General features: G+C 43.5%; 1 protein-coding gene across 1 annotated transcript in view; it reads right to left on the bottom strand.

Moving 5' to 3' along the window:
- The window catches only part of BNIP3 (BCL2 interacting protein 3), a 106,967-nt gene that overhangs the window by 18,423 nt on the left and 71,044 nt on the right, over positions 1-17,500 (bottom strand). Inside the window, exons 2-4 of the mRNA XM_075702731.1 lie at positions 15,673-15,820; positions 2,845-2,899; positions 663-730 (exon numbers count right to left, since the gene is read on the bottom strand). Coding sequence (XP_075558846.1) covers positions 663-730; positions 2,845-2,899; positions 15,673-15,820 — 271 coding nt within the window. The remainder of the gene's footprint in view (positions 1-662; positions 731-2,844; positions 2,900-15,672; positions 15,821-17,500) is intronic.

Below are 17,500 nucleotides of genomic sequence, written 5' to 3'. Positions count from 1 at the left end.
GTGATGCCCTCATCACAATCGCCCTTGCCACTCACTCTACATTTTATACTCTTCATACACTCCGCACGCTTGGCATCACAACTTTTACTCCTCGGCTGGCACCACAGCTTAACCTTCAGGTGTCTCCTCAGGTTCCTGGAGTACACTGGGGTGGTGTCTAACCGTTAAGTGAGCTCCTGCCTGCCGCTGACAGCCACTGGCCCTGTCACCGCCATGACCTTCTCTCTCCTTTATTTCCTCTTTATGTCTCAATCCCCATCCCCAAGGTGCTCGAACCATGCTTCCTAGAGGCCTTCAAGGAAAAAATTGTCACACACCAAACTGTTGACAAAACTACAAAGAAAACCCAATGGGTTTCTCAGAAAGAAAGTTTTGCAGCTGAAGGAAACTTTATTTGGTACAGAGTTTGAAACCGGGACCAACACCTTTCTGGGGCAGTTGCTCTACCATTTGAGCTAAGCAGGAGGCTAGAAGATTGCAGCGTGAGGGCTCTCTCTCTTGGCAACTAGAAATTAACACTTGCATATGATGTGGTGGGGGCGTATTTCACATCAGCCTTTCCTTCAGATCTTTTTACGACTAGGCTTTGGAATTGTCGCCATGATTCTTTCTCCAGGCCTTTCTCCTTCCTCCATGCAAATGATGCACAGAATGAGACTCACTTGGGAGGCTGCTGGTCAGGGCGGCTGCTCCAGTCCCAGATCCAATCGGTCGCAATTTGCTTCTCCTCCTACACAGTGAGAGAGCCAGGCAATGTCAAACTTTGAAACTTTAGGAGTTCTCAGTGCCTCTCTCAAGGCACTGAGGAGGAGCTAGGTTTGAGAGACTGAAAATTTAGTGAGATTTACTGAAGAACAATGACACCGAGATTGTTTCATTTATTTCGTATTTAAGTTTGATGCTATTTTTTCATGACATGTAAAGGTATAAGGCACTGTAGAGGATAGGAAAGGAGCTGCATTAAGGCAATCTTGCAGGCCCAACATTCTCAAAGCAGCACAGGCCAACACCTCCAAGTTTATAGAAATAAATCTACTTGTGCTTCAAGTAATTCAAACATATCCCGAAAATAAACTCCGCTGAAAACTACAACATACTTAACAGCCAGGCAGATCACCCTCATACAAAAAGCTAGGGGCGCGCATCACATTTAAACAATCAAGCCAACTATAATTTCATCATGTTTACTGCACAGAGATGTGACCCCAGAAAAGTCATTACTGAGGTGTATTCACACCAGCAAGCTGTACATGTTGCGCAACCAGGCTGGTCCTTAGCAATGGCACAAATTGTCACCCTGGTAAAAAAGAGTGGCAATTTCACCCAAAAGGTGAAGCATCGACATCGACAGCAAAGTACTATATGCTATAACATGTACCATTAAACTATTGTAGATTTACGAGCAATATTAAAGGCAGTAAACATTTGCTTACACAATACAAGGCTGCTGTCACACGCCCAGTGGCGCACCTGAACAGAGTTAACTCGATGACTGCAACCGTTCACAATCATAAAACTGATGTGACAAGGAGTGCTAGCAGCAGGAATCATGTGTGCATGTCCCAAAGTAAACCATAGCAAAAATTCCAACACAAGTTCTAACAGAGTTCAAACAGAAGTAACAGTAGAATAGATCAGACATATAAGATCAGCGTAGTAGGTTCTATACAGCTTGTTGCTGGCCTGTTAGACAACATATATCATTTGACTGTGGACAAAACTGAAAAATTTGACTTGGTGACAGCTCGTTTGCATGAAGTGTTTCTTGAGGCTAATTTATGTGGGGTATCTTACAGTGAAGCTGTGTTTTTTGTTGCTGTTTTATTTACTGCGAGGGTAAATGCCTCAGGGCATACAGGAGTATGGGATGTGATCGGCGAATAAGGATGTTTAAATGAATGACAAAAGATTTGCGGATCTAACAAGGTCCAAGAGGGATTGATAATGCGGTCCCTGCTACCAAGCAGTGTAATCACTAGGATTGTGCGGCGAAAGTCCCACTGCAGCAACGCTAACAGCGAAGCTGTTACCCTCTAGTTGGTCAGGATTTTCCGGGGCATGCTCACCCAAAAAAACGTCAGTTGGAAAAGAGGTTTGTGCTTGACTTTCTGTGTAACAGAATTATGTTTTCTTGTATATTTAAGTAACAATCCCATACTACATCTCTAGGTTGTGTGCAAGTCATATTTCATGAATTTTCTGACACATTTTACTTTAATTCAATCAGTTCAATGACGCACTTGCATTACGCAGAGGGCCCACAAGAATGAGGATGTAGGGTGTGCTAACAGTACCACCACCTAGCGGCCGCGGCCACTCAGACAGACCTCAAACGGCAGCAGGAAAGGGGCTGTCTTTGCCTTTCAGTTTCCGCATAACAGATTAATGTTTTCTGGTATATTCGAATATGACGCTATCGTCTCTACAGCTTGTAAGTAATACTTTATTCATTTTCTGATGCAATTTACTTTTAAACATTAAGTTAATTCGATAAGGCACCTGCGTTTCACGGACAGCCTAGAAGAACGACGATGTAGGCTGCACTTCCGCACATGCGCGTGCATGATGTACATCGCTTGGGATGGTGGTGCTTGTGTAACGTTGTCTAACATCCACACCAGATGCGCTGCACATCCATTTTCACAGGGTGAATTAAATGGAAACGGATTTGTTTTTTTTTTCAATTAATTGCCAATCGAATCACTAAGGATAATGTTTCATGCTGCTTTTGCCTTTACCATTTCAACTGTGCCACACAGTTGAAATGGAGAAGACAAAATACGTGCTTCGCTTCGGCACAAACAAACAATGGGCAAGGCGAGAGCGTGCAGAAGCCACACGTACCCTGTTTATGATGAAGGGGACGGTTTCACTTGCCGGACTGTGTGGGCTCTTGGGACTGCAGACAAGAAGACGCCAAATAAAACTGATGCTGCAATTCACATCATGAAAGTTCAAGAGGCTACCTGCTCAGCACGACAATACTGTCAAAATAATTTCTGACAAAAATTCTGAATGGTGAACATTTCAGTTGAGCAAACTTGATCAGTGAACCGAGGCTCATTTTTAAAGTAATTTCAATGAAGTTTTGCACTCTATAGCACTGGCATAGCCGATGCCTGCCGCCCCCTAATTGCCCCTTCAACCTTGAAGGCAAAAACTGTAATTAAAATCTTTACACAGTATATGATGTCAAATGACATCTTAGTTGAAATCAAGAAAAAGAAATGGGGGCATGGGCAGGACGTGTAATGAGGAGGGAAGATAACCGATGGTCATTAAGTGTTATGGACTGGATTACAAGGGAAGGGAAGCATAGCAGGGGGCGGCAGAAAGTTAGGTGGGCAGATGAGATCAAGAAGTTTGCAGGGACAACATGGCCACAATTAGCACATGATCGGGGTAGTTGGAGAGGTATGGAAGAGGCCTTTGCCCTGCAGTGGACGTAACCAGGCTGATGGTGATGATGATATATTCCAATCAAACAGGAATTAATAAAATGGAATACTTTTTGGCACCAACGTATATTCAGTGTTGTCAGCACATGAACAAAGTACAAGAATACTTCTTCAGAAGCACAAGTTTTGCGAACTCCTTCTTTTTAAAAACAATTATAGAATGGAACCAACTCATTGAGAACATGGTAAACATAACTGATAACAGTGTCTTTTTCTCCTCTTTGCCACTTGTGACATTTGTATTATAACTTTTCACTGTTTTACCATTTGCATATTGCATTACCATTTGCATTTGCATATATTGTACTAAGCGTAGTGATATGCTATCACTTTTATATTCTGCATTCTGTTTTCATATTCTTTTCTAGCAATGTGTCATAGTAACGTGTTCCTATGCCGGCTTTGTATATGCACTCCCCCCAAGCATAATGCCATTACGCTATTGCAGGAATTTCGTATATAAATAAACAAATAAATAAATGATGTTCATTATCATCACTCTAAGACTTTATCGCCTTATATCATTGTCACTGTCCATGAAGAATCGCAACATGTCCTCCGTATGGTCCACAACACGTTTGGTATTCCGCATTTATCAAACTCTGCAACAATCGCAACTGCAATGATGGTGCATGCCTAGACTAACCATTTTGCCAGTTCTTCATGTGGCATATGCAATTCTCCGGAACACTGAGAACATCTGACACGACCTGTTACTGCTAGCTTAACCTGTAAAATAACTTATTCTTTAAATGCACCTTCATGATCAAACAAACAACGGTGCATCATCGTAGTCATGCAATTGACAGCTTGTTCTGTTGGCAACCATGGTCGCAATATTTTAATGGCATTGATGGTGGCGCTGGCCAGGCTGGCTCTGACGGTAGGCTGTTGCATATGTGGTTTTGCTTTCGTATTGGAGTGTACAGCACAAGCAATTTCTCAACCAACTTTCTTTGAAAAGAAAATGGCGTGCTTTAAAATCAGGTGAACACTAATAGTTCACTGTGAGCTATCATTATCACTCTCAAATCTTCATGGGCCATGCCAAAAATAGGTGTTTACGATGCAAGATGACAATTGTTTGACGCATTCTCTGTAGCCAGAGTGGAACCAAGACAGACACTGCCACCAGTCAAGTCGCTACAGCGGTCACCATTGGGGTTGGGCACATGCGTGACAACCAACCAAGTTTGAATTATTCAATGAAAGCTCATTTCAGGTTTAAAATAACCAGAGTCGAATTAAAGGAAGCCTTCTGTATATGAAGAAGATTACGTTGAAGGTGTACAGGTATAAACCACTTTATAATGAGACACGAACAGTGATAAGTTCATAGTATAAGACCTTTGCCGATACAGACAAGTATGTTGCCTGCATTTAAAAGCAAGGAATCGCAGTGTATCACTGCATCACATACTGGAAGCAAAATAGGTTGATACATTGTTTGACACAACAATTACTTCATTCACTATAACAGCAACATGTCAAGAAGTTGTGACGTAGATGGCATTTTACCCAGAGTTGCGCATGGAGTGACATTTTCATAACTGCAGTATTTGTGTGGCTACACCAATGTCTCCCAAGTATGAGGGAATAGTATATAAGTACTGCCGAAGTAATCTATCAGCTTATGATAAGCAACGCGGAAAAGGCAGTGGCAGTTGAAAAAAAGGTGGCAATGGGGTTGCAGGCATCGCATTTTGATGGCACACGGGAAAGCACCGACCGGAAATCGTGCACGCTTGTTAGTGCCCAATGAAAGGTTTAGATAGATATAGCTTGATGTTTACAGGCAGTTCGGCTCAAACATCTGTTCAGCAGGAAACAGCTGCTCAATGGGAACGCCAGTGTGTGTGCGTACAACGAACATACAAGCAGCGGAAGGTAGAAGCCGCTCTTGGCTCAGCTGCCGCGCCGAGCGAGTGGAGCACGAGAGTGCATCCCACCTGGCTTCATCGCTTTTGCAGCCCAATGCAGTCTGCATTACTGGCACCTCGGAAGACTTCGCTAAACCTCTGCATGCAGGCTGCACATGCACTGTCGATACTGTGACGAGACAGCAGCAGTGGCAAAAACATGCCTATAGTGTGTTCCTACAATAGCTATCGCAATGAAATGAGACTTATTCTCTACAAAAGCAGGATGGCAATTTGCGGTGCCATAAGGGCCGATTTACGCTCGAGCCGCCCACCACCGCAAGCCGCACTGCACGTTTGCGGTCGCGCGAAAAATTGCACGTATCCAGCACTTGTGCGCAAATTACCATTTACACTGTGTGCACAGTGTATACCTTACACACTGTAAACCGAAATTTATGCACAAGTGTTTGATATGTGCAATTTTTTGCGCGGCCGCACGCGTGCGGTGTGGCTTGCGGCAGTGGGCGGCTCGAGCGTAAATCGGCCCTAAGGGGCACTCACGTGAAGGTGGCACATGCCACTTTGCTGTACACAGTGGCATGTCACCACACCACTTCATTTTACGATGTGGAGAGGCAAAACTTGGGCGGACAACAAAAGCTTCTCTTCGTAGGATGCAAACACCTCATTGCCGAGTATATGTTTTTTTCCCTCCTCATGCTGTCAATTGCACTCTGGCTCCCCTTAAAGTTGAACAGGGACACCATTCTGGTCCAGTTATTTTTCTTTACTTAACTTGCTTCTATATGTGGTAGGAGAATGAATGAATGAATGAATGAATGTGTGATGTTTACTGGTGCAAGGGCCAGGTATGGTCAAAGAGCGCCATGCCAATGTTAATGGGCTTGCAGTTGATGTATGATTTCTATGTGCTTGATGTGATGTGGCTGTAAAGGGGCCTTAAATATAGTTGCTCTAAAGTGCATAAAATCTATTTGTAATAAGATTATAGCGATGACAAATGACGGGAACTATGAGCATTCAGATGCATTGCGAGATAATGATACCTTGTACAAGACATGTCTGGTACTAAAATTTGCTAGAGCATGACTGCCTCATTAGAGCCCTTGAAACACAAGGGCCTGGAGGCATGTGCTATACAAAACATTATCACAGCAGCATCCTCTCGGAAGAGGATGCACTATGGATTTAATGGGCTTATAACATGTAGGACAACGTCATTTAAGAAATCTAGGACTGCCTTGGTGTTAAAGAGCAGTTCCTTACCAAGAAACATAGCTGGGTGAAGGGGGATGTAACAACGATATGCAAGAGGAAAATGTTTCTCTCAGCTTCGGCTTCCCGGCACTCCAGGAGCACATGGAGGAAGCTCAGCCTCTAACCACATCTACCACAGGTTGGAGGTTCATTTACAGGAAGTAGAAAATTATGGGTCCCAAATGTGTGCCCTATTCTGAGACGACAGAATAGGACATCCGTTTGCCATGATTTTGTTGTGGAGGGCCAAAAACCTAACTGTGGCTTTATCACGTGCAGTTTGTTATTTATTTCTCTGTCCCACATGCGTTGCCAGTGGTTTCGCAGTTTCTTTCGTAAAAAAGGCTTCAGATCTGTGACTGGGATCGCAGCAGTAGCATTAACAGCATGGGATGCAATTCATGGGCCGTCAGGTCTGCCAGAATGTTACCTTCAATTCCCCTATGGCCAGGTACCCAGTATATAATGATATGCTGGTAAATAGATGAGCTTTACACAGGCTGAAATAGACCTCAATAAGTACGGGATTTTTATGTTTCCAGAGTGACATGAAGACCTTCACGATATTTAAGGAGTCTGTACATATAACTGCTTTTTGGCATCTTGATTTCTATAAATGCTTTACAGCCGACAATAGTGCGCACGCCTCGGCCATAAAGATACTTGTTTCTGGATGTAGTACATCCGATTCCGAGATGGGCTGACGGCTGCATAGGACACTCCGGCATGTCACTTGGAAGCGTCTGTGTACTCTATGCACAAGCGCTTGTACTGAAGTTCTAGGAAATGCATTCGTATTCGACCTCTGCAGCATGCTTTGTAACTTCTAGAAAGGACATGTCGCATTCTACCACCTGCCACTCCCAAGGAGTGGCAAGTGGTTGATGTGTTGATGCAGGTGGTTGGATGCATTTAGCGATGCTCGAGGATGCATGCATTTCATTGCTAAGCTCCTTCACACGCAGCGAGAAAGGCTGTCTTACAGAGGGACGATTGCGGAAAAGTGTAGCACACGTCATATCGGTAACGGTTTTAAAACATGGATGTTCATGATTAGAGTGTATTCTGAGAAAATATGTGAGGCTGATGTATGTTCTCTGCAAGTGGATTGACCACTCATTTGCTTCTGCATACAAGCTTTCAATCGGACTTGTCCTGAAAGTGCCAGTGGCTAAGTGGATACCTAGATGGTGGACAGGGTCGAGAATCTTTAGCGCGCTCGGAGCGGCAGAGTTATATACAACGGCACCATGATTCAATCGTTATCAAATTAGGCTATCATAAAGATTCATCAAACACTTCACTTCCTGTCACTACCACATGTTGTGTGGGATAGAAGTTTCAGTAAGTTCGTTGTTTTTAGACATTCTTCTTTAAGACATTTAATGTGTGGAATGAAAGTAAGCCGGGAGTCAAGTATAATACCTAGAAATTTATGCTCTTTATTGACAGGTATTTGCTGTTTACATAGTTCTACACAAGGATCTGGAACCAGACCTCTCTTTCTTGTAAAGAGAACAAAAGAACTTTTGTGGTGGTTGATTTTGAATCCAGTTCTGTCTGCCCACTTGGGCACCTTGCTGCTGTACCTGTCTCTCACACTCTGCGAGGTTGCAGGATTTGAAACCAATTTGTATCTCGTCTACATAGAGGGAATAAAAAATAGCTGGTGGTAATGATGCACGAAGAGTGTTCAACTTAACTACAAAGAGCGTGCAACTGAGCATGCCACCCTGGGGTACCCCAGTTTCCAATATGAACGTATGTGACAGTGCATCCACCTATTTTCACCCGGAATGCAAGGTTCTGTAGGTAGCTTTCTATAATGTTTAACATATTGCCGCGGATGCCCAGTGCCGACAGGTTGCGCAGGATTCCGTACCGCCAAGTTGTGTTGTACGCCTTTTCCAGATCAAGAAACATGGATAAGAAGGATTGTTTATGGATGAAGGCATCGCGAATGTTTGCTTCGATGCGCACAAGATGGTCGGTTGTAGATCGCCCTTCCCTGAAGCCACATTGAAATGGGTCAAGCGTTTCGCTACACTCCAGGAAATATACGAGATGGCGATTGATCATTTTCTAAAAGAGCTTACAAAGCCAGATCGTAAGAGCTATAGGACGGTAGCTGGTTAACAATGCTGTACCTTTCCTGTGCTTTAAAACAGGCATCACAATAGCTTCTTTCTATTTACCGTATTTACTCGCATAATGATTGCACTTTCTTGTCAAAAAAATTGATGCAAATTCAGGGGTGCGATCATTACGCAGGTTAAATTTCCCACGAAAAGAAACATTTTCTCTTTTCATCCCACATTTGCTGCGGGATGACAAGCAAGCGGCTGCCGCTGTTAGTGCGGGACCCCAAAACAAAAATGGCAGCTGGCGGAGCAAGTCGAACGCGCCGAACGCAATTATTTTTCTTTTCTTGAGTATATTAGGCGCATTGAAAGTTTATTCCGTATCAGTAATGAATAATATCATTAATATCGGCAAGTTTGCGACAATAACGTAGCCATGTCCACTTTAAGGGGACAGAAACAGAGATGGGCGCGCTTAGCTGCCAGTGACATAGGAACACACCGCGGGCATGCTGCGGAAACTGCGGCATTTGTCTTCACTGCTATCCTAATACAGCATGTGTCTGCTAAGGGTGGGCGAATATCTTAGCTGCATTACAAGCATCGGTACATGAATAGGGTACACTTCTAATGTATCAATGTAAACGTGGCCACTATCGTTGCCACTCGCGATTTGTTGTGTGCCCACAAGTGCAGACCGGAAGAATCGAAAGGCGCCCTTTGTGCTGTTGTTGACCAGTATCGCTGTGGAGATGTTTAAGCATGTCGTATATGATCCTGTCAGGTCCAGGTGCGCAGTTCTGACATGCAGCCAAGGCAGCTGTCAACTCGGCAATGTTAAAAGGGAGGTTATAGGATTCGTTCTGTTTGCATTTATGGTTGATGGTCTCATGTACTGCTATTTGTTTGTCCATTAGGGATGCCTTGGAATAATGATTTGTGCTGTAAATGCGCTCAAAATGTTCCCAAGTGCGTCAGCTTGAGCTTCCAAGCTATTCCCTTCCATCATTTACTAGGGGCAACTGATGAATTTCTTGTCCCGTTAGCCTTCTAAGCCCGTCCCATACTTTAGCCTCTTGAGTATATGAATTTATAGCTGAAACGAACCTCTGCCAGCTTGCCCTCTTTTCCTGTCGCCGCATTCTTCTTCCCTGAGATTTCACCTGTTTAAATTCTACTAAATTTTCAGCCGTAGGGCATTCACGTAGTTTGCCCCAAGCTTTATTTTGTCTCCTCCGTGCCTCTCTATAATGTTCATTTCACCAGGGGGACTCGTCACTTCAATGAAGTGCTGCTTGTTTGAGGGATGAACTTTTCTGCTGCTTCAATGATAAAAGTGGTAAAATATGATACGGCATGATCTGAGCTAAAATCACTTATAAAATCTTGTGATATGTAGGTGGATCTTTTAAAGCATTTCCAATTAGCTTTGGCTCGTTTCCAGCGAGGAACAGGCGGAGGGAAGTCATGTTGTGTTACTAGGTTTAGAGTTAATGGGAAGTGGTCACTTCCAAACGGATTTTTAATTGCAGACCACTCTAAATCACGAAAGATAGAAGCAGAACCGATAGACAGGTCTATTGACGAGTATAATTTATGATGTGGATTATAATACATCAGTTCTTTCTTATTAAAGAGGCACGCACTTGAGGTTAAAAGGAAATTTTCAATGGGTCGACCTCTCGCATCGCATCGTGAGTCTCCCCACATCGTGTTATGAGCGTTAAAATCTCTCACAAGTATGTAAGGCTCGGGAAGCTGATCAATGAGGTTATAAAAGTCTTTTTGCGGGATGCTGCTTCGTTGGTATATAAATGGAACACACAGTTACCAATTTATTAAAAAGAATGGCCCAAACTGACAGTGCCTCAAGGGACGTGTTAAGGGAGACGGGTTAGCAAGCGACAGATTTGAGGGCTACTATTGCTACACCGCCAGAGGCAGTAGCCTCGTCGCTGTCATTCTGGATTAATGGAAATTAATGGAAGGAAATTAATGTTAGTAGGTTTCAGATGTGTCTCTTGAAGACACAGCAACTTTGGATTGTGTTTGTGCAGTAGTTCTGCAATGTCGTCGAGGTTATGAAGAAGTCCTCTGGCATTCCACTGCAGTATCTGTGTCTCCATTGTGATAAGTGTGTTTGGTGCTGTTTGTTTAAGAGACTGAAATTAGTTCACGGCCCTTTAATTACAGGCGCCGTGACGCAGGTTTTGTCTTTTTTTGAGCGGTCGAAAGAGGCTCGCCGCTCCTCAGGTGCTGGTGGCGCCATCTGGCTGGTTGTTGTGTCCATTGCCTTTTGTGAGGCGCTGGACACGCGCAAAGTGTCTCTTTTTGAGTTACACAGCTGAACTGCAGCACTGGTAGAGCAAGATCGTGAATTTTGAAGCACCTTCACATACATTCACTGCTTTAGTACATAAAAAGTTACAAAATCTCTCTAGGCTGAGTCACTGATTCCATCATTCCAGCAAGAACATCATCTCATGTCAAAACATATTTTGCAAATAGAAAATCAGAGGCATACAGTTCACTTCATATTCAATAAATATGAGAGAACTGATCCCCCGTCTATCTGATGACAGCCAAATGAGACCTTCAAGTAAGACGCACAGTAGCCAGGTTAGTGTTTCTTCATCATCATCATCATCATCATCATCATCATCATCATCATCAGCCTGGTTAAGCCCACTGCAGGGCAAAGGCCTCTCCCATACTTCTCCAACAACCCCGGTTATGTACTAATTGTGGCCATGCCGTCCCTGCAAACTTCTTAATCTCATCCGCCCACCTAACTTTCTGCCGCCCCCTGCTACACTTCCCTTCCCTTGGGATCCAGTCCGTAACCCTTAATGACCATCGGTTATCTTCCCTCCTCATGACATGTCCTGCCCATGCCCATTTCTTTTTCTTGATTTCAACTAAGATGTCAATTTCAACTATTTAGTCAATGATTTAACCACATTTAACAGAATCTATGCATTTTCATTACATTTATTGGCAGGGCAATCTTACTTTGTTAAAACGAGGTTCTAAATACATGAATCTATGGGGATTTCAATGGAAATTGCATTTACTTTGTTATAGCCAGTATTTCATGATGTCCCATCTCCCTATAACGAAGTTTGAGTGTACATTTGCTTGATACGAGAAATGTAGCATGTTCTTGCACAAAAGTACACTGATACACTCGCACATGAGGGCATCACGCTTTCTCATAAATGTAAGGTGGTGCTCCCAATGCACACGTGACCTGTAACCGTATTTCAGTTTTCTGCTTTCACATGTGTGTTCACATGAGCAAGGTGTGAACTTTGCGCATGTGAACGCAATGCCATGCACACACTGTTTTTTACTTACTGATGATCACTTCCATAGTGTTATCACTGTTACCAGCTTATCGCTGTGGCCCAAGACAACCTTGCTATATTCAGTACTTTGCAAATATATCAATCATTTCACCTAAGATGGGCCCATCCTTATAAGATATGTAGACGTGATGCAAATAGTGTAGTTGCAAAGCTACGCAAAGCACCACCAACTGCTCTGGAATGTGTGACGACGCATGTATAATTAGCAGACAGATGCAAGCACTCTTATGTGATCTGACTTGCAGCTATAATGGTCACTTATATGTTGCTTTGCATTGTGAGCACAAGTTTGCCCAATGACCCCATCCTCCTAATCTCTCCCTTCATTGTTTCAGCTAGTGTTTCCAGAAGATCAGACATTTGGGCTGGTTGGTATGTCGTCAAAAGGTTAAAATGGCATGATACACACCGGACTGAAATAAAGGAATGAGACAAACGAGCACCAACTTACAACTGACAAATCTGATGAAAAACATTTACTCCAGTGGAACTCGGCGTTCGGAGTGATTATGGCTGGCCTTGTGCATGCGCCAGGTCCAGTTAGCGCTCATGTGTCAAATTCTATTCTTTCAGACCTGGGCATATCACACTATTTTACCTTTCTAGCTTATTAGTGATTTTTGCCTGTGAAACGTAACTAACTCATGACAGCATGTAACCACAGTAAACCAGCCAGCCAAACTAGTATTTTACAAAATGCTAGTCCAGCTCTGTACAACACGTAAATACTAACAGAGTGCTTCAGGTAGCGCTTCTGTTATCAAAAGCAAGTGCACTTAGTAGGGTTGCGAAATCTTGAGTGGATGGGAGCACAGGGAGAGCAGCTGGAGACGATCAACTCTGTTAGTCTTGCCAGTCTGTACGTGCAGCAAAGCTGTGAACAAATTTTTTTTTTTAATCCCACTGTGTCATGACTTACAGCAACAAAGGTGCACTATAGTTACCCGACTAACACAGCTACCAATACGGTCAAGGTACTGTGAAGAGCTAGGGCCTACAACAGAACTAGAACCACAGCAAGAGCGAAACCGCGTTTACGTTTGTAACAATGCAACTCAATATAAATGAGAATGTGCAAACGAGCTGTCGGGCAGTATGAAAAGGAATTTCGGTCAATTTATTGTTATCCAGTAGAAAAAAAAATGCAAGTCGGGACGTTTGGCTGTCTCAACTGGCCCCCCCCCATAGAGCTTTATAGAAAAATTACCAGAAGAAACTCTGGCGCTGGTGTCCTATGGGAGCTGCAAGCGGGGCAGTTCAACCAGCGTGGGAATGATGGCAAGTACATGGACTTGCCTAAACTTCGTCCCTATGCCTTCAAACGACTTCGTGACTTTGTAAATTCATCATTTTCAACAAATTAGTATTGTGTAATGAATAATTAAAGAAACATTATTGAAACTACCTGATATCAAAATTTGAACACAGGACCTCTATCAGAGAAGCCCGATATTGAAAGCATTAAGTCACGACCCATGCATCGACAAGCGGCATAGAACGTCCTTATGAATTTCTCGTGGTCAAGGGAACACGTTGACGTGCTTGGCACACCTTGGTTTGGACACTTCGACAGGCTGAACCACTACAATTAAATTAGTAATGATTGTGCGTGTCCGGAGAGCCTTCTGCGCTTGGAAAAGTATAGATTGCTCTCAAATTGAGCACAATGAAGGGAGATAAACCGTAATAAAGAAAGCCACAAGAACATATGAATCTAAAGGGGTGAAGCTCAAACAAATCTATAGACTACCCATCATTCCCATGGTGGCTGAACGATTGCTGCACCAGAGCTTAATTATTGTAGGAAAGTATGTCGACTGGGTCAAGGCAGAACATGGGGAATTTACTCAGAACTATGCACTGTTCTGCTCAATTCAGAACAGTTGGCAACCCTAGTTCCAGGGCGATTACTCAGACATAAGCCTTTCTTTACCAGCAACAGGGCAAAAAGCAAACATTCTGAATATGAGAAATCAAGTCACAGCACAAAACTCCCCCCCTATGTCCCGCAAACCCTCTGTCAAGCAGTCCTTAGCAAACTGATGATGCCTACATTACACCAAGCCAACCGAACCTACAAATTTCGGGGGTATTAAAGACAAGAAATCAGAATACAAAACCCCCACAACTGAGAATACAGAAGTAAGTGCATAGGACACGTTCATGCATAGGAACATGTGTTTACCATATGTCCATGAAATAGGGAATTGTCATCAACACCAGACTAGAGCAAAACTACAATGGAAAAAAACAGGAACTTTGTGTTCTTCTTGGGACGACAACAATTTCCTTTTTTGTGACATTTCATCCACTCAACTGATTTGTCGTAAAAGCCAAATAAAACTAAATTTCCCTTTGGCGAAATTGGTTGTGCATGTGTAGTACATATACTATCGAAGCAACCTTGGCAGTGCACCAGTGCAATCTTGTCACCACAAGCTGTCAAACAGCATCTGAGCAGACAATGTGTGCACCTGGCAGTAAGCATGCATGACACGTCACTGCCGCGATTTCTCAGCACAACACAGGCAGCCGCTGGCACTACATGAATCTCTAAGCTTGGGTCAAGGAGCTGCAATTCAAGGTTTTCAGTTTCAGTATCGACAACATGCCATTTTCACTAGCTTTTCACGACGCACCTGCTCGTATTTCAAAGGTAAAATTTTGCACGGAAGCTCCTGTATATCCGTGTTGAAGGGAGTGAGAACTGGCCAGAATGTGTTGCAAGACGTTGATGGCAACGAAATGACCATGATTTATAGTGATAGAATCCAGCACGCTGTTCGCAATTTAAGTAGCAGTTATAACTTTAACTTGGCAAAGAAAGTCTCAAAAACCAGTAAGAGGAGAGACCTGGCCATGAAATCTTGGTACTTCGGATGTATTCTACGAGATTACTGTACATAGGTTGACCATTGTAAAGTACAGCATAATTATTGCTTAAAGTTACAGTTGGTATATTGTTAGACACTCGCGCATTATTCTATGCTTCGGAAATCAAAAACACACACTTGGCTACGGCAACACGCTGAACTCCGCATCACGTGTAAAGGCATCGTTTCGTTTTCAATCCGATTGGTTTCATTTGGACTAGTTGCATACCAAAGCAGTTGGACAGGAAACTGTGAAAGCATGTAGCTATTATCGCAGAAATAATTTAACAGTTCAGGAAACCTGAATCGCTGGAACGTCGACCTGATAAACAATACCATACTTTGTAACAGCTACAGCCACACTTGTCGTCTGCCTCCCACTAATGCCAATGTATAATCGCTATCGCGCTCGCCTATCACCATTTTCAGCATGCTTCCAGTGAACGACTACATCCTCACTGCAGACCGAAAAATTCTGATAAAGAATGTTCCACAGCATTTTACGCATTAGCACTTTGTGACTAGACACTCTGATCGGTAAGGTTTCTATGGCACGAGAAAAAATGGGTACCATGAAAATTGGTTGTCAGTCTCTTTAGTGGAAATCAGGCTTTTCACGGGGTCCCAAATTTCGATGCAGTCAGCCTTTAACCTACCGTAAATGTGGGAAACGGGTGCGTAAGCAGAAATGCCATGCCGTTTCCCTCCTCCCCCCCCTTTATTTTTCCACAATAAACACGACCGCAACTCACCTGCCACTGCCACGTGCGGAGGACACATTAGAGTCTCTCTGGGCCTCCAGCAGCAGCTTCTCGAGGATGTGCATGTTGCCCGTCAAGGGGGGCGTGGCACGCTCAGACGCTGAAGACGATGCACCGTAGTACAGCTCCACCCACGACTCTGCAGGGCAGGAGACAATGACACAGTGGTGAGTAGGCACGAAAGACGGAGAGGCAGAATTGTTCCAGACAATCTGCTACATCAACATACACAAGCGGAAAGGGTACTTCGACTAACGAGTCTTATTAAACAGAGACTAGAAAGGAGTGTTTGAGACACTAGCACAAGTTCCCCCCATAGCGGCATTATACTGCTACTAAGTTAATGCCAACTTTACATTTAATGCTGGAGCACAGCAGCTATCCATCTCGCCACTGCAAGCAACATGAGAAAAATAAAACATCTTCCCTGTCACCACTATATATATATTTTTAAATTTATCCATGTGCCAAAAAGCTATTCCAATTCCTTTATTTTTGCATACTTGCATCTGATGCCTTACTTTTCTTTACATTCACATTCTACTACAGATAGCTTCGCAGCACGCAGTTTGATGTGGTTCAACTTTTTTGCTACTCTGTTAACCCTTTCCGCATCTTCGACAAGCCAGGTTCGTCTATGCATTTCTTCTAAAAACGGCCAAGGACGAGTTCAGCTCGTCAGCAGTACTACTTCACATATTCTAGCCATGCCATGGTTGAGCCTCGTTTTGTCTCAGTACTTTGTCGAGCTTTTGGTACTTGGCAGCACACAATCCATGCAACGGTGCAAGCAGAAGCAAGTTTATGCTTTCCAAGGACGTAAAACATGCTGGAAATTGGCGTCATTAAAAATAATTGGTCCACTTAGGATGAGAATTCGAGATAATTATGCGGCATGGAAGGGGCTAAATGCAAACAAATGCTCGAAAAGTATCCTCCAATGCCTCCAGGCTTTGATAGATGCATGGAAAAGCCGCTTGTTTTCTCTTATTGTTTGCACCATATTTTGCTCTTGGTTCCCTGGTCAAACAAGCTCACGATTTCAGCATAGTACTAAAAGTTATGGACGGTTAATGCATACTTATCACAGGCCAGGAAGTGCACAAGTAGCCCACGTTTTTATTATTAAGGAAGAGGAAGAAGAGATCACAAAGAAAACACCCCCACCCTCCCCCGAAAAGATACGGCAGCACCTCTTCTTCCAAGTGCAGGCCTAAGTGCAGCTCCGACTGCACTTGGGCATACTAGATCTTTGGAAATTGATAGAGCCCACAAATGATAGGAGGAATGCTGGACACATCGTTGCTGCCAAGACAACACACAGAAGAGAAATAAAAGACTGCAAAGGCCGCGACCCTGTCACCTAGCATGAAATGAAACAAAACAAAAGCAGGATGCCTGTTGAAAGCCAGCTGCGCAGAACAAAACGTACAGACACAGTTGGTCCCACCCGAGTCGAAAAAGAGAGCCAAAAGGAAAGTAAACAGGGGAGAAAGAAGTGTAGCATAAATGGCACTCGAAGCAACTGGCCTGTCAAAAAGACAGCTGCAGGCCATCCATTCCAGGGCATCCTGTTTGTTCCAGACCAAGCTTTCATTCTTTCTACTTTTGATCTCCTTCCACCAAGCCTGCTTTAGACAGCATGACGAGACAAAAGGACAGGATGTTTACTTTTATGCAGGCGACCAACAAATGAATTGGGGATGCATACTAACACAGATGCAGCGGCATAAGAAATGGGAATGTGTAACACCTCAGGGTCTATTTTGTCACAACCTATTTCCCCCTCTTTTCACTTTTTCCCATTGTTTTTCATGCT

This window comes from Dermacentor variabilis, chromosome 8, assembly GCF_050947875.1.
Source record: "Dermacentor variabilis isolate Ectoservices chromosome 8, ASM5094787v1, whole genome shotgun sequence".
NCBI lineage: Eukaryota > Metazoa > Arthropoda > Arachnida > Ixodida > Ixodidae > Dermacentor > Dermacentor variabilis.
This window is presented reverse-complemented; position numbering and strand designations above follow the sequence as displayed.